At 36.5% G+C, this 25,158-nt stretch overlaps 1 protein-coding gene across 1 annotated transcript in view; it reads left to right on the top strand.

Moving 5' to 3' along the window:
• The window catches only part of OSBPL11 (oxysterol binding protein like 11), an 84,786-nt gene that overhangs the window by 45,530 nt on the left and 14,098 nt on the right, over positions 1-25,158 (top strand). The window contains exons 8-11 of the mRNA XM_058555968.1: positions 3,912-4,052; positions 9,640-10,138; positions 13,646-13,832; positions 19,324-19,506. Coding sequence (XP_058411951.1) covers positions 3,912-4,052; positions 9,640-10,138; positions 13,646-13,832; positions 19,324-19,506 — 1,010 coding nt within the window. The remainder of the gene's footprint in view (positions 1-3,911; positions 4,053-9,639; positions 10,139-13,645; positions 13,833-19,323; positions 19,507-25,158) is intronic.

Here is a 25,158-nt window from a genome sequence, read left to right as displayed (position 1 = left end):
TTGAACCCAGATTCTATCATTTACTAACATTTGGGCCAATTAATTAATCACTCTTAGCTTCAATTTCCTCATCTGTAAAGTAGTGATAGTAATACCTTATAAGATTGTTTTGAAGATAAAATTAATTTAGCAGAGCACCTGGTTTATGGAAAATGATCACAGAGTCGTTGGATTTTGCAAATCCAGGTGACCATTCATGTTGCATTCTATGTGGAATGATATTCCCTGGAGCCCTGCTCCATAGAATACAGTGTAAACTGTGCCCCCAAGGAACATAAAAATCATGCAGAAGAATTTAGTGTTAATGTAATAGACAATAAGGTCATGAGCATGGGGAGGGATGTGATATGTTGAGAAAATTGGTATATGATATCACCTGGATTAAGCTATGGATAGAAGGCTATAGAAGTAGAAATGAAGACAAATGAATGGGTAATGTGCGTTTCAACTGAAAAATCAGTTCGACTTGTGATTGACTGGTTATAGAGTTGGGTCAAAGATAACTCCACATTTTTGAGCCTAAATCACAGATACAATTGTAGTGTCATTCACAAAGCTAGGAAAGTTAGGAAGAATGAGCATTTTGAGAGAAAAGATTTAGTATGGTTTATGAGCATGTTGAATTTTATAAGAGAAGAGGATATATGATTGTTAATGAATATAGAAAGCAATTGGAAATAATGAAACCAAAGCTTTGGAGAGAGATCAAGACTGGAGATATAATTTGTAAGTGAAAAATGACAGACTATAGGTCATATACTCCAACATCTTCACTCTTCTGAAGGAGAATACAAAGCCTTTTGGAGGTCAGGATGGAGGTATATGTTAGAGATGGGCCACAGAGGTGGGGAGGAGAGGATTGCTCTATTTCCAAATCTCTTCAAACAGTGAGTAGACTACATCACCTAGTGTAAGTAGAAAAAAAAATAAACACATAGCTATTTTTTTAAATTACAAAAGAAATTAGACTGTACTCAACTTACCAGAATAGACCTGTATTTTCCAAAATTTTCACATATGCCTTCGTTGAAATATGAATGTTAATGCAAGCTAGAGACATATATTATAGTAGTGGAGATTTTGCTGTCAGGTGATGGAGAAAGTAAACCCCAGTGAGGCTAGAATGAAGCCCTCAGTTCCTTCATGCCCAAGTCAGAAATCGGAAGGACAAAAATGAGGTTAGTATGAGTTTTGTGGAATATTGGGGTTTCTTTTTGCCATGCAATCTCTGGATAGTATGAATTCCTAGAAACTCAAGTTGCCACTGTATTTGCTAACCATTCTGGGTTTGTAAGGATTTTGTACATTTCAGCATGTTTATTTAAATTTTGGTAATGCTTTTACCTTAAGCTTTTCCTTAAGAAAGGCATGATGACCTCTGAGAACAGGCATTTCAAAAAGAAAGAGCTTTCAAATTCTTCCATTCACACCAAGACTTAGAACCAATATTTAATTGTTAACAGAATTCCTCTTTTTTCCTATTCTAAGTGATTTGAACATAAAATTTTTCTAAAAACAGCAAAAACTGTACTGTTTAAATAGTTTTTCTGCCAGATTATGTTTTATTTCTTTAGTATTATTTTCATTAGAGGAAGTTCCAAACCACAAAGTAAACTTTGTACTGTATAGTAACGTCAAGGCTATATTTGCATTATTAATGTGTCCCAGGTTCTGACCTCACATGTAATGGTACCTTTTCAGAGGGCTGGAGAACATTATTTAATCAAGACCTATTAGGTTTTTTTTCAACATTTCTCAAATGAATAATGATTGTATTTGGTATCCATGTGTAGAGAGGAGGATGATCAGCTTTTCTCCCTGTTTTATGAAGAGTAAATATTTACAAGTATACTTAAACTATACTGTGCAACTGATTTAGGGTAGATAACAGGACGTACTTCCTGACAGACTTACTAGCCATTGAAAAGAGTAAATTGGGAAAGCCTTTGGGATCTCTCCTCAAGGTTGTAAAAACAAGTGATTCTGATTTACACAAACAATAATTTGTCTGTGTGGTCTTAACATGAGGGCATGAACTAGACCATTGATTGATTTATCAGAATTTGAGCTGATATAGATTTCCTTGGTAGAAGAGAAAAGGAAAAAGGAGAAAAACAAAGATAAAAGAATGACCAGAAACCCATTATCCTTTAACTCTGTCTCTGTGTTTTATATATTTTTTTAATATTTCAAGAACATTAAGTTCTTGATTTTGTGCCTGATTCAAATTGGTTTTCTTTGGCAAGCTACATAGAACAAATGGGCTTCTTGTTTGATAGCATTTGATTATGAGAAGAGAAACTCAAAGGCAGAGACATTAACAAAATCATTTCCTTTTTAAAATCCTCATAACTTAAAATCTAATACAATACCAAAGATTATATGGTCATATAAAGCTCTCTTGCACGAAGGTAGTAAAAAGACCGTACCACTGAGAGAGATGGGACATTACCCCCACATAAACATGGAAAGTGACATCTGATAAGGTTCTATAGAATCTTGTGATTTGAAACTGTTGTTTAAGTAGAAATAAATAAGAAATTAAGGTTCTCTTGACCAGTTATTTGGAGCTCAGACCCTACTGAGATGAAAGGAAACATTTTCAGTTTTTCAAGGAGTTGTTTGATTGAAGAGCTCTGCAGGGAATGTTTTGTAGCATTAAGATTGTATGAGCAACTACAGAGTTTCCATACCTGCACCTAGAATTCTCTTCAACTCCATGGTTTCTTCCTAACAACTCCAAAAATGAGTGAATGTCAAAATATAGATTATAGTAATTAGACTTTAAATTTGCTTTAAAATTTACTTTTTTTTTTGTTTGTTTGTTTTGTGAGGAGATCAGCCCTGTGCTAATATCCGCCAATCCTCCTCTTTTTTTGCTGAGGAAGACGGCCCTGGGCTAACATCTGTGCCCATCTTCCTCCACTTTATATGGGACGCCGCCACAGCATGGCTTGCCAAGCAGTGCGTCGGTGCGCGCCCGGGATCCGAACCAGCGAACCCCGGGCCGCCGCAGCGGAGCGCGCGCACTTAACCGCTTGCGCCACCGGGCCAGCCCCTAAAATTTACTTTTATAGTTTTAGGTTAAAAAAGGGCAAATATTTAATTCTCAAAACATCTTGAACTTAAATTATAAGTAGTGTGGTGTCTCCAGGCAGTTGGTCAAAGCCTACAAAGCCTGAGATTCAGATGAGACATTCTTAACTCTTTTTGAAAAATCCTATTTTTAGAAAATATACATATTTTGTATGTGATGTATATGGCAAAACCACAATATGTTCAATGTCAGTGATAATGGATTCATTGAAGGAAATGTATTCCATGGCCAAGTGATGGAAGTTATATTTTCAGAAAGATTTTTGCCCATTCTCAGATTCATTTAGGCCCAATATAAGTGTCTTCCAAGTCTAATGTGTATACTTTTTTGTGTGTGTGTGTGAGGAAGATCAGCCCTGTGCTAACATCTGCCAGTCCTCCTCTTTTTTTGCTGAGGAAGACTGGCCCTGGGCTAACATCCGTGCCCATCTTCCTCCACTTTACGTGGGACGCCGCCACAGCATGGCTTGCCAAGCGGTGCGTTGGTGTGCGCCCGGGATCGGAACCCGCGAACCCCGGGCGGCCCCAGCGGAGCGCGCGCACTTAACTGCTTGCACCCTGGGCCGGCCCCTAGTGTGTATACTTTTATATTCTTTTTTTTTTTATGTGGCTGTGAAGTCTGTCCTTTAATTAGCATTCCTGTCTGTTGTTTGTAAAGCCTGCTGTTTAATCCAATTTCTATATTGGAAAATACGAAAAAGAAGATACAGGAGTATTTCTTGCACAAAGAGACAGTGACAGAAAAGAGACTTTTATTCTTAATAGATATTAATAAACATTTATAACACTAGACTTTTGCTTTGTTTTGCCTCAAGGAACCTGAAGAAATAAATGCAGATGATGAAGTGGAGGATACATGTGACAACAAGGAGGATGACCTGGGAGCCGTGGAGGAGCAGCGCAGTGTCATCCTGCATCTCTTGTCACAGCTTAAGCTGGGCATGGATTTAACAAGAGTGAGTATTGGGATAAACTGGCTCTAATATAATGGAGATCATTAGGTCAGGACTGTACCTGTAATTGTTAATATTGTCAGGGCTTTTTATTCTTTATGAATTGGTTTTTTAGTCTCTTGATCAGCATTTCTTATTTTCATAAAAAAAAATAATGATTTTCTTGTGCAGCAGGAACTCACATGGCAAATAAAGACCTACATTCTTCTTGTTTCTGTACAAAATAAAAGAGGTTCATTGGTATACAGAACTGGAAAATCTAAAGAAAAGGACATAATCCCACAAAATCATGAAAGTCATTGACACTTCTACTTTAGTCTTACTTCCCACATTGGGTAGTACATTTTGGATATTATCTATAACAGTGGTCAGCAGACATCTTCTGTAAAGGGCCAGATAGTGAATATTTTCGGCTGCGTGGACATAGGTATGTGTTGGACCTACTCAACTCTGCTTTTGTAGTATGAAAGCAGCCATAGATGGCATGTTGGATTGGGCATGGCTGTGTTCCCACAAAACTTTATTTCTAAAAACAGGAGGCCATATTTGACCCAAAGGTCATACTTTGCAGACCCCGGGTCTGTAGCCTTGCTTACTTTAAAAATGTGGTCTGAATTAACTAGATGGTGCATATACATCACACACAATGCGTATGTATATCAAATCACCACCACATACACTTTAAATATCTTATAATTTTATTTGTCAGTTATACCTCAGTAAAACTAGGGGAAAACAAGTGTGGTCTGAAGACCAGTAGCATCATCACCACATAAGAACTTGTTAGAAATGCTGAATCTCAGCCCATAGTTTCACACTTAGAAGACCAGAATCTGCATTTTGATAAGATCTCCATGTGGTTCATATGTACATTAAAGTTTGAGAAGCGCTGATTTATAGTTTCTGATTTTAGGCCAGTCTTCTCCGTTTCTAGTTTATTTAATTAGTGTGCCTTAATTTGTTTTAACAATTAATCCATGGTATTAATTTAAAAAGCAAATCAGGTTTAAAACCTATATATTGTGGGATTATGTACTTTGAAATATTACTGACACTACTTTGCGTTAATATGGGATTTCAAAATTGACTTTAGGAGGTGTGTTTCAAATTGAGGTTTTTGATGCCATCGAAGGTAGTGAAAGTGTAGATTAAAAGGTTGTTTGATTCCAGTGAATTGTTTACCTGAAAATGTAACTTAAATAGAAAGCATTTTGCCTTTAGCATTTACTTTGAAGCATTTCAAAATCAAAAACACATTTCTTTCTTTACTTAGACTTATGGTGATTATAGGAGGGTGTAAAAGTAAATAGATTGAATTAAAAGCCTTCTAAGAAGCAGACATTTTAGGAATTAATAAAGAAACCCATTAACCTTTCACCTTTCATCTAACCTTAATATTTTAACCGGGTATCATGTCTATTCTAGAAATTTTCATATTAGTGGTTCAGAAAAGACTATTAGTTATAAAATTAGTTAAAATGAATAATGATATGAGGGATTTGTTGGTTATTATGGTGTTTGCTGTCCCTTAGTAGATTTAGGTTTATAAGGCATAAGAACAGTGTTGGGGTTTATGAGGCATAAGAACATTTGAAAAGAATGTGCTGTGATAGTAATCCAGATGGTAAAGCTCTCTCTTGGCATGAATAACTAAACATAATAGAGTTTCCCTACATTTGTTCCTTGTTAATTAAAAAGATATGTGTGTATATATATATTTTTTATATTTATATATAAAATTATTAACATTAACCTACCACGAATTATGAACATTCACATAACATTGAAAAGAGTGGTGCTTTTTGAACAACATTAAAGAAGCTGGTGACTAAACTGCAGTCACACCTACCTCCTGTCTAACAATAACACTGGTACAACAAATATTTATTGAGCCCCCCTTATATTCCAGACACTGTGCTAGGTGCAGGGACTATAGCAACGAGTGAGGTAACCATGGTCCCAGCCTGCGTGTTGTGAATAAGTAATACACATATTCCCCACTGTTCATTTCGCTCCTTTTTAAATAGTATCATGAATTTAGTATAATTAAACACTTCATGGAAAGTTTTGGAAAATAAAAGGAAAAAATCTCCTATAATTCTACCACCCTAACAACACAACTCTCACTTTGGAGAATCCCTTCCAATCTTTCTTCAGATAACCATAGTTTATATCCAATTTTGTTATATTTCCTTTTTTCAGTTAATATCTTTTCTTTGCAAAGTGTATTATACACACAAAAAACTGAATAGAATGCATACAAACAGTTCGAAGAACAGTGGTAAAACGAATACCCGTGTCCTCACCTCTCAGATTAAGTTATAGAACATGCCAGAACCTGGAAGCTCTCTGAGTGCCCCTCCCAGTGGTAGTCTCCTACTATTTCCTAGATGTAACCACTTACTTGATTTTTGTGTTAATCTTCCCCCTACTTTTCATTATAGTTTTACCACCTGTATATGTACCCCATAACAATATGTTATTTAGTTTAGAAAAAAGTGGTAGCCGGCACACGTTTAGCTATATAAGGAAAGGGTTATGTTGCCATTCCTGGGAGAAGGCTCCCTGGGGAAGATAAGCTAGATAGAGTCTCTGGCTACAGCTTCTTATAACTTACTGCGAAAGTTTAGAAGAACCCTTTCTGAAGAAATCAGAAGGCAAAGTCATCAGTGAGTCCTGTGAAATATATAGCCCCCACAGAGTTAGAGCATTTGGTGTGAGCGAGGTACTGGACATCCAGCAGGAAGGTGAGCAGAAGGAGTGAGCTGCTCAGTGTTCTCTGCTTCTGAGTGAACTGTGACTTACCCCCAACTCTCAGGAGTAGATTGAAGCCAGAACACATCTATGGGTGAGATGGTGTATGGGTGAAACGAGTGTCTTCAGCCAATCCAGACGACAGAGCATGGAGAGAATAGGCACTTCATCAGCAGAGGGTCAACGCCAGCCGAATACAGATACAGTTGATACCAATTTCACTAGGGCATTCTATCCTCAGGTTTAAAAAGATGATAACAATGGCAGCATGAAGCACGTAGGTGACAGTCTTCAACGTGTCTGTGTCTGGAATCACATCATTCTAGTCTGGACCGGTTTCCCTGTGTCTGCTCTGCAGCTTTCCTCCTGGGGTGTCCTTTCGTTGTCCTCCTGGGATTGCCTTTACCTTTCTCCTGTGCTAGGTCTGTTTCCTGATTCCTTTCTTCTTTTTTGATTGCCTCTCATTTTAATGGAGCACATCCTCCTTTAACTTCTGAGAAAGATCTGTGGGAGGCAAAATGGGAAAATGTGTGTCAGAAATGTCCTTATTTTGCCCTCACGTTTGATTGCTAGTTTGGGTAGAATTTCTAACTTGTAATTAATTTTCCTTTAGAATATTTCCTCCTTGCTAGGGTTGTGGTGAAAAAGACTGATGTCATTCTAATTCCTGATCTTCGGTTTGCAACCTGTTTTTTTTGTTTTTGGAATCTCTTCTTTGTCCGCAGAAGTCTGAAATTTCCGAGCGACATATCTTGGTATAGGATTCTTTTTATCGGTTGTCTCTGGGCACTTGGTGGGCCTTTTCAGTAAGACAACTCATATTTTTCAGTTCTCTGAAATTTTCTTGAATTTTTTCATTGACCATTTCCTATTTTTTTGTGTTCTCTCTGAAATCTTTGTTACATAGCTATTGGACTTCCTGGTGTGGTCCTCTATTTTTCTCTTCTTTTCTCTCTCTCTCTTCTATGTTTTGGGAGATTTCCTCACCTTTTTTTGTAACCCTTCTCTTGATTTTTAATTTTTACTATCATATTTTAAAATTTTCTGAATTTTCCTTTTCAAAAAGCATCCTTGTTTCATGTGTATGATATATTCTCAGTTCTCTGAAGATATTAATTATTATTTTTATTTTTAAGTTTTTTTCCCTTCCTCTCGTAAGGTTTCTGTTTCCTCCAATTCTGTTTCTTTGTTTTGGTCTTTATATTCCTAGTTAGAGGTTTTCTCAGAGATCAGGTGTTTCTTTGATTTCTGCTCATGATTAAGTGGAGAGGAACTACAAAACCTGATTTTAAGTTTTGAACGTATGAGTTGGGCCTTTGCTTTTCAGTGTTGAGTAATCTGGATTTGTTGGGGAATCTGGTGTCAGTATCATTAGATTTTTTCTCTAATGGGTTAGTCAGATTCCCCAAGGGGGATTCTTCTAATCTCCTGCTTGGTGGGTAAAGCAGCTAGGAATTGTGGAGGAGAAGAGGGTTGGGTGGGAGGAAATATCAGCATCTAACATTTAATTCGTATGGAGTTACTTCATACCCCTTTTATCAGTATGGTATCTACTCTCTTGGAAGTCCCTGATGTTCCCCAAACTAGAAAATAAGCCACCTTGTTTCGCTCTCCAGAGACTGAACTGGTAGATTTTGGCTGAGGTGCAAGAGGGACAGTTACCAACAGTGTGGAGCTGTGGGGGGTGATTTACGGATCTAATTGCTTTGCACACAGATTTCACTCAGTAGTCTTTATTTTACCATTTCCCCAAACCCCCAGATCCAGAGGTACCTGGTACTGTCAATTCCTGAGCCCTCTCAGGAATCTGTAAACTACTGCTTAAGAGTCAACTTTCTAGTTAACAACTCCCAAAATGTTGCTTTTTGTCAACTTTCCTGATATCTCTAGGTTTGCCTTTATTTGAAATTTAATATAATTTTAATGGGATTTCAGTAGAAAGTGAAGTTAAGATGTATGTATTCAATCCATCATGAAATGAACCTGAAACATCAGTCTCTTTTATTATTTGTATCATCTTCATAACCATCTTTTTAAATGACTATAATAGTCCGTTTAGTTAAAGTTCTGTATTTCATTTAGCTAGAACAATAGTTAAAATGATAGGTTGTTTTAATTTTATTTTCACATTCCTTTTTCTTCATTCGTATTATTTCCTAAGGCTAGATTCCTGGAAGAGTAATTACTAGGCTAAATGGATCTGAACATCTTCAGGCTCTTAACATATTGCCAGATTGTTTTCTCAAAGAGTTGAACCAGTTTGCAGTGCGTCTCCAATTCTGCTTTAAATAAAATGTTTAATCTTCCTTATACTTACCTGGCTTTAGGTATCAAAAGTTCTCTTCTTGAAAATAGTTCTCTTGTGTTTAAAATTAAATGTAAGTTACAATTTTTGCTTTGGTCAGTGATCTCTTTAGTCTATTCTCAGGGAATGACATTGATTGCCTCTTCTCATATCTCATGTCATGATCAGCAATCCTCAATTTATTTTTAAAGTAGGAGAGGAAAAAAAAAAGTATGGCTAGCATTTACTTTAAGCTTTACCACCATTTCCCTGATGATGCTTTTATCCAGTCTAAAGAGTTTGAGGATTTTTTTTTAAATTTCTTCTACGTGACCCTCTTGAAGTCCTGAATTGGTATTTAATTTTAACCATTTGACTTTCATTTCCTTTTAAGCATGCTTATTTTTTAGTAAGACCATACTTTTCTTTTGTGACTTTGTTTTTAATATCCATCTAGAATGAAATGTATTCAGAAAGATAAGAATAGTTATCTACTGATGTACACCTGGATTAAAAATCTCCCTCTTCGGTTGATTGTTGTTGTTGTTTTAGGTGGTGCTTCCTACATTTATCCTAGAGAAGCGTTCATTGCTGGAGATGTATGCAGACTTTATGTCTCATCCAGACCTGTTTATAGCCATCACTAATGGAGCCACAGCTGAGGACAGGATGATCCGTTTTGTTGAGTACTACCTTACCTCATTTCATGAAGGCCGCAAGGGAGCCATTGCTAAGAAACCGTACAATCCTATCATTGGAGAAACATTTCACTGTTCCTGGAGGATGCCAAAAAGCGAGGTCGCATCCAGTGTTACTAGCAGCTCTTCCGCCCAGGCAGTCACAGATCATGCTCCTCTGTCAGAGGGGGCTTTGAGCCAGGTGGGAGCAGACTGTTATACAGTCAGATTTGTTGCTGAGCAAGTTTCCCATCATCCTCCAGTCTCAGGATTTTATGCGGAATGTGCAGAGAGGAAGATGTGTGTAAATGCGCATGTCTGGACTAAGAGCAAATTCTTAGGCATGTCAATAGGCGTGACGATGGTTGGAGAAGGTAAGTAGAAATATTGTTCTCCAGTTTTTAATATTAAATTACAGTCTTAAATTTCGGGAAGCTAAATAAATACTACTTATAAATTTGAAATGTTATGTGTACTGCTTTTGTGTTCCAATTCATAGTATGTTCCAGAATGCTGGGGGTGGTGGGAGCATATCTATGGACAAATATAAAGTCTCTTTTTAAATGATTTTTTTCTGATTTTAAATATAAAATGTTTTTATTGCAGAAAATTTGGAAAGTTAGGAAAGTATCAGGGAGAAAATAAAGCATCTCGAATCCTTCCATCCAGAGATGGATAAATTTAGCTAGAATTTTGTATTTTTTCTGTGTGTGTATGTTCAGACTTTTGTTTTTGTTTTATAAGATTAGGATTAATTCTCTATAGTTTTGTGTCCTGCTTTTTTGCAGTAAATAGTCATTTTCCCATGTCATTGATAATACTTTAAAACGTATGTTTTAATGACTGCATAATATCCTATGAAATGGGATATTTGGTAATCTTTTAACTATTTACACTATTTGGACTTTGAAGTTGTTTCCGTATTTTCATTATTATAAAAAGCACTCAAGAAATATCTTCTAGGTAAATCTTTATCTACATCTTTTATATTTCCTGAGGAGATACTTATAGAGTATTTTAAAATACATTGTCAAACTTGTAATTCTACTTAAGCAAAAGGTTATGAAAAAATAATTTAAGGAAATCTAGTGTTTTATGGCCAAGAGTATCCAAAAAATCAACAACAAAAAAAGCTTCCACAGAAATCATTACAGAGTTAATGAAAATACAATGGTGGAATAAAACCTACCATTTTAATATTAAAGGCAAACTCTTATGCATAGAATAATTTGTTCTGATTGTAAACTTACAATGTAAGCACAGCATAATAAAACCTATGCGCTGACATTTTAAGATTGTGTTGTTGTAGCTGTCAAGAAAATGCTTTATCCTCCTTTTCACTGTTCCCCATTTTTAAGATCTGTTGTGATATGAGTCTTACCGATTTCCAAATAATGTTTCAAGCTAATCAAAACTTTCATAATATTAGAAAGTACTTATGTTTTATTAGTTTAAAAAAAAAAAGTTTGGGGCTGGCCCCATGGCTTAGCAGTTAAGTGCGCGGGCTCCGCTACTGGCAGCCCAGGTTCGGATCCCGGGCGTGCACCAACGCACCGCTTCTCTGGCCATGCTGAGACCGCGTCCCACATACAGCAACTAGAAGGATTGCATACAACTATCTACTGGGGCTTTGGGGCAGTGGTGGGGAAAGGAGGAGGATTGGCAATAGATGTTAGCTCAGAGCCAGTCTTCCTCAGCAAAAAGAGGAGGATTAGCAAGGGTGTTAGCTCAGGGCTGATCTTCCTCACAAAAAAAAAAAAAAAAGGTTTGCCACTTTCAGTTATAAGCTCCGTAACATTAGCCGTAGGATCTTCATAAATCAATTTATTTATTTTTCAGATGAAAAAACTGAATTCTAGAGGTGGTGGGACATGTCCAGGATCACAAAGGTTAAGGCATAGCCAGATTTAGAACCTCATTCTTTGACATCTTCTCCCCGAGGACAGTTACTCTTATCAGTTCATGTAACAGAAAGAATCTGATACTGGTAGCCTTGCCCACTCCAAGAAAGGAAATACCTCAAGAAATAAGGAAAAGCATTAATATCTTAACCATGCATTAAACGTGAAGGAGGTATAAAGTCGTTAATTTTTGATTAAGTGCTAATTATGTTTATGGATTGCCTTTTAGAAATTAAATTGCTATTGGTACTCTCAACAGAAAGTAAATAAAATCAGGGAATGGGACTTATGACAATTTATTTTGCTTCTATTAGCAACCATCTTTTTTATTTATTGGTAGGGGGAAATTCTGTTTAATGATTAGGTAAATGAGATTTTAGAATTTTTTGAATCTCAGTTACCCTCACCAGTTATTATCATGTACATTCAAAACTGACTGTGTATTTCTTCAGATTTTAAATTCCATGTGTGTGCTACATAAATATATTCTTAGAAATCAAAGATCATAAACCTAGTTTATAAGTAATAAAAACACATCTTTTCCAACTTAGAATTAATCAAGTTATTATTAAATACTTAAAATATACCCCAGTATGTTGTCTGTATGTCTTCTGACAGCTCCCATCCATGTCCTGTAGGAAATGGCTCAGTAATTCTTGATTTATTGTTGCCCTTTGTGAAGACTGTTAAGAGGAATACAAAAAAATAGTTGATGTTGCTTTACGTAAAGTAGATTACTTTAGCATCTCAGTTTGTCTGTTTGCTTATCCTAAAAATTAACTAATTAAAACATTTACCAGGGAGGCCGTCCCGTGGCTTAGCGGTTAAGTGCGCGTGCTCCGCTACTGGTGGCCCAGGTTCAGATCCGGGCGCGCACCAACGCACCGTTTGTCCAGCCATGCTGAGGCGGCGTCCCACATACAGCAACTAGAGGGATGTGCAACTATGATGTACAACTATCTACTGGGGCTTTGGGGAGAAAAGGGGAAAAAAGGAAGGAGGGAGATTGGCAATAGATGTTAGCTCAGGGCCAATCTTCCTCAGCAAAAACAGGAGGATTGGCATGGGTGTTAGCTCAGGGCTGATCTTCCTCAAAAAAAAAAAAAAAATTTACCCTAACTCTTGCCCTTATTTGTGAACGTTAAGAACAGAGTACTTAATGAATGTTCATTAAGAGAGAGATACCATAAGAGTTCAGACTAGTAGTACATTTCCAGTTCAGTATTTGGTCTAATGGTGACCCAAGTAATGAGCTTAGGTTAGTAATGTAGCTCAACTATTCTTAGTGTCTCTTAATTATCTAGTATAAATTGATTATTCATTAATGTAATTCTTTTTATGTTTTTTTAAAACCGTCTTTAATATAACATTACTTAATATAGAACAAGCCCTCTTAGAATAATATTTGTTTGAAAACTACCACTTCTATCTCATGTAGCTTCACCCTAAATATTTCAGAATTTGGCAAACAAAATGATTATTATGACCATAATTTTTATCGTAGAATTAGTTTTTTTCTTCCTAATGTATATAGAATAGAATGAAAAACACTTTTTTTATCAAATTGTCTACGATTAAGGTCTGTGACTCTATAGCATTAGACATTTAGTATTCCCAAACTGAAAAAGTTATTAGTACTAATGATCACACCTTAACCTGATGCAGTATAGCATGTGCTTAAACTTGACTTAAGATTTTACTTTATTTTTAGGAGTATTAGAGAGAACTCTTGAACTGTTTCCGCTGTGACATTTTATGCTCCCATGAACCCCAAAGGGATGATAAAGTCATAGTGAAAGTAACCTTGATTCACTCTTACCAGGAAATATGTCAAATACAATTGTAAATGAAGTCAGTTTCATCTAAAGTTAATTGAAAATTAAGCAAAAGAATGAAGTTTATTTACTAGACAAGAGAAAAAATCAATAGAATTTTTCATAACTGTCTTTAGATTAACCACCCTCGTGTTTTCACATTCAGGTATCCTCAGTCTGTTGGAGCATGGAGAAGAGTATACGTTTTCTCTACCTTGTGCATATGCCCGGTCAATTTTAACTGTTCCTTGGGTAGAACTGGGTGGCAAAATCAGTGTCAACTGTGCAAAAACTGGGTATTCAGCCAGCATCACTTTTCATACTAAGCCATTTTATGGTGGCAAACTGCACCGGTAAGAACATTTTAATGATACCTGGCTCTTCTTCTACCAGTTTTGTCTTATAACTCCTTATTCTTTTTCTGCTTTGTTTTATGTGAATGGAGTTGAATTTTTATTTATGTTTATTTTTTGTTTAATATATTTCATCTCTTAAGGCATTCTGGAAATCACAATCTAGTTTTTAAAATAGTGACAGATCTATCTACTCTTGTAAAATTTTCCTGGTTAAAAATCTCCAAGGGCCAGAGAGAGGATCTGCGGGATTGGGATGCAGGGTAGCCAATGGGGGAGAAGGTAGACACTTATATAGTGCCTTTTTCCCCCTACATAGTTTTCACAACCCTTCCAAACAAAAATTGTTTCACTTATTTAACTGTTTTATATCTACAGTTTTCTTGAGATAGAATCTATTTTAGGAGTTGAGAGGGACTTTAAAAGGATAGGACATACTCAGGCTTCCTTTCATGATAGATTTAACATTACTATCGTATTTATCCTTAGTGATTTTTTTTTGACAAGTTTGATCTTTACTCTGAAGGCAGTGGGGAGCCAATTAAGATTTTAAGCGTGGAAGTGATATATTTTATTGATTTTACTTTATTTTTTTATCTTTTGTTTTGAAATAATTTCAAACCTACAGTAGAGTTGTAAAAACTCTCTTATACCCTTTGCCTAGATTTACCAGTTGTTAACATTTTGCTTCATTAGCTTTGTCAAAATCTCTCCTTCTTTGCCTATATACGTATACTTTATTATTATTATTATTCATGAAACATTTGAGAGTTAAAGACATCATGACACTTTACCCCAAAATATTTTAGCCTGAATTTTCTAAGAACAAGGAAATTCTCATAATCACAGAAAAGTTGTCAAATTCAAGAAATTTAACATTGATATAATACTAGTATCTGATGTATAGTCCATTTTAAATTTTGACATTTTTCCCAATAATTGGCAGTATTTTTTCTCTTGACCCAGGATCATGCATTATACTTCATTATGTACCATTAGTCTTCTGGAATGTTTCCTTAGCCTTTCTATTTCTCTTATAACATTGACATTTTTGAAAAATATAGGTCGATTTTATGGAATGGATTTGGATTTGGATTTGTCTGTTTTTTGAATTTTTGACAAGAATACACTGTAAGCAGTTTTGCATCTGAAAGTGATATATTTTAAATCTATATTTTAAAAAAGATCAATCTGGTGGCCCTTGAAGAATGGACTGGGGTTGGGGAGAGCGAAGGGAGATTAGAAGTTGGGAGACCAGTTAGCCATTCAGAATTGACAGACTTCAGGGAATAACTGACAGGATGTAGAGGGGTCAAGGGGCGTCTAAGATAACTTTGGGTGATGTCCTATTTGTCTACTGCTGGTAATAAACCTCTCTGAAACTTAGTGTTTAAAACAGCAGTTTATTGTTTTCTTCCACAGTTCTGTGGATTGACTAGGCTCAACTGGGTGATTCTCACGTGGTGTCTTTTGTGTGGTTGTAGTGGGATGTTGGTTGGGGCTTCAGTCATCTAGCTGGATATCCAAGGTAGCTCACTCAGGTGGGAGGTGTAGATCTGGCTGTTGCCCTGGAACTCAGCTGGAGCTGTCATTCAGAGGGCCTGTGTGTGGCCCTCCCACGTGACTGGGGCTTCCTCCATCTTGGCAGCTGGATTTCTAGAGAGAGCATCTAAAAGCAAACATGCTAAAAGCCTTACTGGCTTTGGATAACTGGTTTTCATATTTTGAGTTTTTAAAGACTTCTAATAATTTCAGATGGACTTCCTTATTTTCCTTAATCAGTCATTATATTTGCCATCTTGTTTGTTTGAATTTCTTGCTTAAATTGGCTTCTTTTCTCTCTTCAAATCTTTACCTATCCACAAGGCCACCCTCACTGGATCTTCTTGTCACCTGGAAGTATGATACTTTTCTCTAACAGTCTCTTTCTCTCTCCTTTGCATTCACATACACATTCTTTCCATGATTCTTGAGGGATACTTTTGGCTGACTCCAAAGTTTCCTCATTTTTTCCATTCTAATCTCCCTTCAGACCAATGGTTTCAACTAATTTCTCATTTAAAAGTTTCCTATTAGAAACAGACTTCTCGGGCCGGCCCCGTGGCTTAGTGGTTAAGTGCGCGCGCTCCGCTGCTGGCGGCCCGGGTTCGGATCCCGGGCGCGCACCGAAGCACCGCTTCTCTGGCCATGCTGAGGCCGCGTCCCACGTACAGCAACTAGGAGGATGTGCAGCTGTGACGTACAACTGTCTGCTGGGGCTTTGGGGGAAAAAATAAATAAATAAATAAAATTATATTAAAAAAAAAAAAAAGAGACTTCTCTATCCTGGACATTTTTTCCTCTTTGATTTCACAGAATATTATAACAAGGGCCTTCTTTCATGCCTTTATTAAAGGCCATGTCTCCCTCCTCAGACAGCCTACTTTTTTACTGCTATCTGCAATCAGAGCAGACACATTATCTGCTATCTGTATTTGGTGTAAATATATTATCTTCCACTTGTCTTTCCTTACTCCCTCATTTTCCACAACTAGCTGTGATGCAGCCAGGTGAGCCTACTTAACTATTCTCTGTGCCAATGTCCATCTCCTGATCCCATTTTCCATATATATCATACATACATACACACATATATCATCATCATCATCCTAAAGTGAGGTAGGAGTTATCTATATAGATAGATATAACACTATATCTATCTGTTTATATAGTGGTATAATATTAAGATTATGTTAATTATCTAAGTAACACACTTTTCTGCATACTGGAGATATAGAGTAGAAAAAAGATTATCTCTGCCTTCAAGAAGCTTTCAGTCTAGTATTAGAATCCAGGACCCTATCTTTCTAAAGCATTTGTAAGGCTTTTAGGAAAAACTCACATATAATAAACAGTTAAAAATAAAGTCTGTTATTTTATAATAACCATAACAATGGAAAAGGGCAATAATACTGTGAAGCCAGGATTAGGTAATTACTATACCTGAAAATAAAATTTAATTCTGACTCATCTGTTAAAATAAAAAAAGAAACGTGATGCTCAACATACTTCTTGTTGTCTGATAAAGGAAGCCTATCACTTTTTCAAGAGAGGCAAGCTGTTTTCCTGGTCTTAAATTCTAAAGGAGATTTGTTGTAGGTATCCTTATATAGTGGCATTGAGTAGCATAATAGACAATGTTTTCTTTAGTAGTTGTGCATAAGATGTAATTATCCTTCCTATGAGTATTTTTTTATATATATGTGTGTGTGTATATAATATATCAATGAAACCCAAAGCTAAAATCTTAACTTTCAGTCAATAAAAGCTTTCTATATGAAGCCAAGTTAATAAATCCAATGATTTTCTGGTATTCCAAATAGCTGTAGAGACAGGGTCTAGATAATCTAAAAGGCCAATTTGATGTCAGGCTTTTTAGAAAGTGAGAGAGCAAATGCCATATCAATTATCCTCATTTTAGAGATGAGTAGGATGACAACTTAAGATTTAGCTCTTTGGTAAGTATCTTAAGGGCAGCATATTCTATGTCATTGGTTGATACATGATCTAGATCTGTGTGCTTTAGCTATTCAGATATTCATTTACTTATTATCTATGATTGTTTTCATGCTACAGTGACAGAAGTAAGTAGTTGTGACAGAGACAGTCTGGCCCCGTGAATCCTAAGATATTTACTTTCACATCCTTTACAGAAGAAGTTTGCCAACCTGCATTAGACTGTTAAGAAGAATTGTTATAAGCAAAATGAGGCGTGGCCCTTCTTCCTCCTTGTGTTCCTTTTGCGAGTTCCTCGTGGCCTACCTCTAGTATATGTGCTTCTTGTCCCTGCCCCACTTCTCTTCATGCTGTCTTGCTGTGTAGCTGCACTAAGCAGCAAGGACCCTGCTTAACCCAGTGTGCATCAACAGGGACCTAGGGTTTATTTGTCCAGTGGAGAGGCACGTGAGGGAGATAAGGATAACGTGAGAGATTGTGCTGTGGCAGTAAAAGAGAGATCAAATGAAGAACGGATTATTGTTCCTCGGTTCTCAGAATATAGCTCTGGGTATGTGTGGATGGAGAAGGGAAGAGATAAGTGTTCAGTGTCATCTCATATCCTGTTTGGTTAGAGATAAATTTTTAAAAAAGGGAACAATGTTGGCAAATGGGATCAGAGAGGAAACATGAATGTCGCAAGAAACATTCAATCAGGCAGAAATCCTTAGCAGTGGAATTAAGTTCATATGCTTTGAAATATAACCCAGAGTTCCCACCTTTACTGTAATCAAACAGACTCATAGTCGTGATGTTCTTTGTGTCCAGTGAGCGATAATTACCACCTAACTTTTGATTTTGGATGTTTGGTTTGCTCTTGGATTCCAAACTCCTGTACAGCTTGATCTCTAAGATCTGGTTCATAGGTCATTTGCTTATTGGCCTCTACACCTCTGCTTGAGCTCTGGGTTTGCAGACTTTTAACTTCTGATTAAAAACTGTGGGCTCCCTAAATTCCACTCTGTCCCTCTGGTTCCCAGGCCTTTGACATACCTGACAAATGCTACTTAGGGTTCCTGAGCTGTTGCAGGAACCTCTGGGCTTTGGTCTTTTGAATTCCCTTTTGAGTCAGATAAGCCATAATCCCTGGCACACTGATTAGACCCTAACATTTGCCTGGTAATCTCTGAGTTCTGAACCTCTATCTAATCTGACCCTGTTGTTATTGTGTCCTAAAGTGAACATAAAATACTTTATTAAAAATAATTACACCTGTTCCTATTCCAACTTTATTTGAGTTGCATCCTATCTGTCTGTTGATAAACCAGCCAGATAAGACTTCATTAAACTTTCAACAACAGTAGTGTTTGAGTTCTCTCTTGAGTTCTGTGTTGATAACAATAATTTTTTGTATACCAGTACTCTTTTAATTTTTCTGTTTTGCCAAGAGAATTTAAAATTTTTTAACTCGTCTTTTCTATTTTTCTACTCATTGATTTGTCTGGTTTCTATGTTTAATTTAAAATTAGGCTTATGGGTTTTATACAGAATTGATATATCCAAAACTTCAAATATAATGACTCCAAACTTTTAAATAAATAGAACTAGTTAAAAAAAAAAAAAGTTAGATTGTAATGTTGCAACATTTTTAGACTATAATAAAAAAGAAATTTTAACATTTTTCATATTCCTATTTAGTTTTAATATTATAATAGTTTTATTTGTAACGAGCATTTTGTGATCATTTATGGTAACTTAGTCTCCAGTTTGATTCCCAGTATTCTTTCTAAAGATTAAAGTTGATGTTATTTGAAAAAATGTTAATTAAAAAAATTATCTAGTCAGCTGTCATGGATTTACAAAGAGTCTGACTTTGGCACTGACAAATTGAAGTGAACTATTTAACTAATATGAACAGAATTCACAAGGTACGTTCTTGGGTTTTAGAATCCTAAGAAACAAACCCAATATCACTTACTGCACTTAGAGCATGTCTTTATATTCTGCCTGCTTCTAGGGTTACAGGTGAAGTAAAGCACAACGTCACCAACACTGTGGTATGCAGAGTGCAAGGGGAATGGAATAGTGTTCTTGAGTTCACTTATAGCAGTGGAGAGACAAAGTATGTGGACTTGACTAAATTGGCAGTGACGAAGAAAAGAGTAAGACCTCTGGAGAAGCAGGATCCATTTGAATCCAGGTATGTCATCCTCCCATCCATCCAGAAAGAGTGAGAAGCTTTGGATCTTAATGTAAGCCTTTTCACTAACTTGCAACCTTGGTAAGTCACTCCACCACTTTGCATCAGCTTCCTCATCTGTGAATTGAAAGGGTTGGTCTGGTCTGATGCTCTTACACCCATTACCAGCTATGACATAATGTGATACATAGTCATATTTTAGTAAAAATGAAACGTTTGTAAACTGCGCAAAAGTATTAACAACATTTAACAGTCAAAGGATTACTATCCTTATCATAAAATGTCTTAGAAATTATTAACAAAAAGACAGATACCCCAATAGAAAAATGAGCAAAGAACATAAAGAGGTAGTTCACAAAAATAGGAAAAAAATGACCACTGAGAAAATGAATAGTTGTTCAGTGTAATTAGAATTCAAAGAAATACAAATTAATCAATAAGACAAATTAGTTTTTAAAATTGTACTTCTTTTGAGAAAAAATATGAGCAAATAGATATTTTCGTACTGCTAGTTAGAAGGTTAACTGGTACAACCTTCCAGAGGATATTTTGGGAATATATGTCATAGTCCTTTAAAAGTAAATGAAGTGGATCTCTATGTGCTAATAAGGTAGTCTCCAAAATGTGTTTCCAGTGGTTGCTACTGGAGAGGAGTACTGGGGTCTGGGAAAGGAAAGAGACTCGCTTTTCACAGAATGCCCTTTTTACTGTTTAAATTTTCTATTGCTGTATCAATTTGAAAAAGGAAAAAAGAAATACAAGGAAGCATTAAACATCTTAAGATCACATAAATAGAACCAAACAATTTATAACTAGATGTGGAAAGGGATTAAAAATTACTCATTAACCAGATGTTCAGATTAGGTCAAAAAGTAAAACAGGATAGGAAAAAAAAAATTCTTCTAGGGATTTATCCTAAAAGAGAAGTTCTCAAGGTTTGGTCGGCTCAAAATTTTTTCATAATAATGCTAAAATGTTATTTACCTTTTTCACTCTGTTGGCACTTGTATTGGTGGTGCAAAAGCAATGATGGATAGCACTGCTGGGCCTTAGCACTAGTCAAAGCAGTGGCACCAAACCAAACTGTACCAGTAGTCATTGTATCCTTCACTGCCATGTCCTTGCATTTTTTTTTTTTTAAATGCCAGTTTCTTTTTTAAATGTCCTTGAAAAAGCAGTACAGGTTATTAGTTTTATTATATCTGGACTATCGAGTACTATTGAGTATTTTTAATATTCTGCGTGACAAATTGAGAGTATACATAAGGCATTCATCTAAATACTGAAGAAGAACAGTGGTTATCTGGAGGAAAAGCACTTGTGCAGTTATTTGAATTATAAGCTGAACTAATTACTCTTTTCATGAAACGCCATTTTTACTTAAAAGAATGGTTGACAGACAAACTCTGGCTGTTCTAATTTCAATAGTGGGCAAACATTTTTCTTGTAAATGAATGACATGAACATGGCACTTCAAGAAACCATTATCAGTATTTGTTGCTAATAATAAAATTTACAAATCTTTTTTTTTTTTTTTTAATTTTTTATTTATTTTTCCCCCCAAAGCCCCAGTAGATAGTTGTATGTCATAGTTGCACAGCCTTCTAGTTGCTGTATGTGGGACGCGGCCTCAGCATGGCCGGAGAAGCGGTGCGTCGGTGCGCGCCCGGGATCCGAACCCGGGCCGCCAGCAGCGGAGCGCGCGCACTTAACCGCTAAGCCATGGGGCCGGCCCGCTAATAATAAAATTTAAATGGAAATAACCTAAGTGTCCATCAATGGATGAATGGATAAAGAAGTTGTGGTACATACACACAATGGAATGTTATTCAGCCATAGAAAAGAAGGAAATCCTGCTGTTTGTGACAACGTGGATGGACCTGGAGGGCATTATGCTACGTGAAATAAGTCAGATAGACAAAGACAAATACTGTATGATCTTACTTATATGTGGAATCTAGGGGAAAAAACTCCTAGAAAAAGAGATCAGATTTGTGGTTAGCAGAGGTAGGGGGTGGGGAGTGAAGGAGTTGGATGGAGGTAGTCAAAAGGTACAAACTTCCAGTTATAAAATAAATAAGTACCAAGGATGTAATGTATGACATAATGACTATAATTAACACAGCTGTGTGGTATATTTGAAAGTTGTTGAAAGAATAGATCCTAAGAGTTCTCATCATGAGGAAAAGGACTTTTTTTTTCTTTATTGTTTTCTGTATCTGTATGAGATGATGGATGTTAACTTAACATATTGTGGTAATCATTTCTCAATATATGTAAATTATTATGCTGTACACCTTAAACTTACACAGTGCTGTATGTCAATTATTTCTCAATAAAACTGGAAAAAAAATTTAAGCTTCAAGGCAAAATCAGAATTTTGGAGGGGCCGGCCCCGTGACTTAGCAGTTAAGTGCGCGTGCTCTGCTACTGGTGGTCCGGGTTCAGACCCCAGGCGCGCACCGCTTGTCTGGCCATGCTGAGGTGGTGTCCCACATACAGCAACTAGAAGGATGTGCAACTATGACATACAACTATCTACTGGGGCTTTGGGGAGGAAAAGAGGGGGATTGGCAATAGATGTTAGCTCAGGGCCAGTCCTCCTCAGCAAAAAGAGGAGGATTGGCATGGATGTTAGCTCAGGGCTGATCTTCCTCACAAAAAAAAAAAAAAATGAATTTTGGAAAACTTGTATATGCCACCATGAGCTTGAAAACTTTCCAAATAAACAATTTTCTGATAAAATTGGTGGTGATATTAATAAATGTGGTTTTAATGTTATATAATAAAATATGTCAACATCTAGAAGATCATTTTTCAGATGATCAATGCATGATATTACAGAATCATTCAAGATCCATTCAAAAATCCATTCAAGACGCCAGTCAGGCCAATGGATTTCCATATAGCACTTCCCTAATAATTAGTGACATTGAATGTCTTTTTTTTTTTCTTTTTTGATGACAAAAACAGTTCCTTTTTTATTATTACTTTTAAGAAAGGATTCCAGGGACCGGCCCGGTGGAGTAGTGGTTAGGTTTGCACGCTCCGCTTCTGCGGCCCGGGGTTCACAGGTTCGGATCCTGGGTGCAGACATATGCACTGCTCATCAAACCATGCCGTGGTGGCGTCCCACGTACAAAATAGAGGAAGATGAGCACAGATGTTAGCTCAGGGCCAATCTTCCTCACCAGAAAAAAAAAAAAAAAAGGATTCCAGAGAAAGCTTAAATTTTCTGGAACTTATATGGGCAACAGTTTTAATACTAAAACTTGATTTTATTTTATTGAGGTCATAATAGTTTTAACATTGTGAAATTTCAGGTGTACATTATTATTTACCAGTCACCGTATGTATGTGCCCCTCTACTCGATTTACCCACCCCTTAACCCCCTTCCCCGGTAACCACTAATCTGTTCTCTTTGTCCATGTGTTTGTTTATCTTCCACATATGAGTGAAATCATGCGGTGTTTGTCTTTGTCTGTTTGGCTTATTTCACTTAACGTAGTACCCTCAAGGTCCATCCATGTTGTTGCGAATGGGACAATTTTGTCTTTTTTTTTTTTTATTTATTGATGTCATAATAGTTTATAACATTGTGAGATTCCAGTTGTACATTATTGTTTGTCATTCACCATATAAATGCGCCCCTTCACCCCTTGTGCCCACGCCCCAACTCCCTTTCCCCTGGTAACCACCAAACTGTTCTCTCTGTCTGTGTGTTAGTTTGTATTCCACATATGAGAGAGGTCATACAGTGTTTGTCTTTCTCTATATGGCTTATTTCACTTAACATAATACCCTCCAGGTCCATCCATGTTATTGCAAATGGGACGATTCTGTCTTTTTTATGGCTGAGTAGTATTCCGTTGTGTATATATATATACCACATCTTCTTTATCCAATCATCTGTTGATGGACACTTGGGTTGCTTCCACATCTTGGCTATAGTGAATAATGCTGCAATGAACATAGGGGTGCATAAGCCTCTTTGGATTGTTGATTTCAAGTGCTTTGGGTAAATACCCAGAAGTGAGATAGCTGGATCATAAGGTATTTCTATTTTTAATTTTTTGAGGAACCTCCATACTGTTTGCCAGGGAGGCTGCACCAGTTTGCACTCCCACCAGCAATGAATGAGGGTTCCCTTTTCTCCACATCCTCTCCAACATTTGTTATTTTTTGTCTTGGTGATTATAGCCATTCTCATGGATGTAAGGTGATATCTTAGTGTAGTTTTGATTTGCAGTTCCCTGATGATTAGTGATGTTGAACATCTTTTCATGTGCCTATTGGCCATCTGTATATCTTCCTTGGAAAAATGTCTGTTCACATCCTCTGCCCATTTTTTGATCGGGTTATTTGTTTTTTTGTTGTTCAGATGTGTGAGTTCTTTATATATTATGGAGACTAACCCCTTGTCTGATATATGGTTTGCAACTATTTTCTCCCAGTTGGTGGTCTTTTTGCTTTGTTCCTGGTTTCCTTTGCTTGGCAGAAGCTCTTTACTCTGATTAGTCCCATTTGTTTATTTTTTTTTGTTTCCCTTGTCCGAGTAGACATGGTATTCGAAAAGATGCTGCTAAGACCGATATCAAGAGTGTACTGCCTATATTTTCTTCTAGGAGTTTTATGGTTTCACGTCTTACCTTCATGTCTTTAATCCATTTTGAGTTAATTTTTGTGTATGGCGTGAGATAATGGTCTACTTTCATTCTTTTGCGCATTGCTGTCCAGTTTTCCCAGCACTGTTTATTGAAGAGACTTTCCTTTCTCCATTCTACATGTTCTTGGCTCCTTTGTCAAAGATTAGCTGTCTGTATACGTGTGGTTTTATTTCTGGGCTTTCAGTTCTGTTCCATTGACCTGTGTATCTGTTTTTGTCCCAGTACCATGCTATTTTGGTTACTATAGCTTTTTAGTATATTTTGAAGTCAGAGATTGTGATGCCTCCAGCTTTGTTCTTTTTTCTCAGGATTGCTTTAGGTATTCGGGGTCTTTTGTTGTTCCATATGAATTTTAAGATTCTTTGTTCTGTTTCCATGAAGAATGTCATTGGGATTGCACTGAATCTGTAGATTGCTTTAGGTAATATGGACATTTTAACTATTGTTTATTCTTCCAATCCATGAGCATGGAATATCTTTCCATTTCTTATGTGATCACCAATTTCTTTCAATAACGTCTTATAGTTTTCAGTGTATGGATCTTTCACCTCCTTGGTTAAATTTATTCCTAGATATTTTATTCTTTTTGTTGCAGTTGCAAATGGGATTGTATTCTTGAGTTCTTTTTCTGTTAGTTCATTATTAAAGTATAGAAATGCAACTGATTTTTGTAAGTTGCTTTTGTACCCTGCAACTTTGCTGTAGTTGTTGATTATTTCTAATAGTTTTCTGATGTATTCTTTAGGGTTTTCTATGTATAGAGTCATGTCGTCTGCAAACAGCAAGAGTTTCACTTCTTCCTTACCAATTTGGATACTTTCTATTTCTTTCTCTTACCTAGTTGCTCTGGCCAAAACCTCCAGCACTATGTTAAATGAGAGTGGCAAGAGTGGGCACCCTTGTCTTGTTCCTGTTCTCAGAGGGATGGCTTTAGGTTTTTCCCTGTTGAGTATGATGTTGGCTGTGGGTTTGTCATATGTGGCC

This window comes from Diceros bicornis, chromosome 15, assembly GCF_020826845.1.
Source record: "Diceros bicornis minor isolate mBicDic1 chromosome 15, mDicBic1.mat.cur, whole genome shotgun sequence".
Classification (NCBI taxonomy): Eukaryota; Metazoa; Chordata; class Mammalia; order Perissodactyla; family Rhinocerotidae; genus Diceros; species Diceros bicornis.
This window is presented reverse-complemented; position numbering and strand designations above follow the sequence as displayed.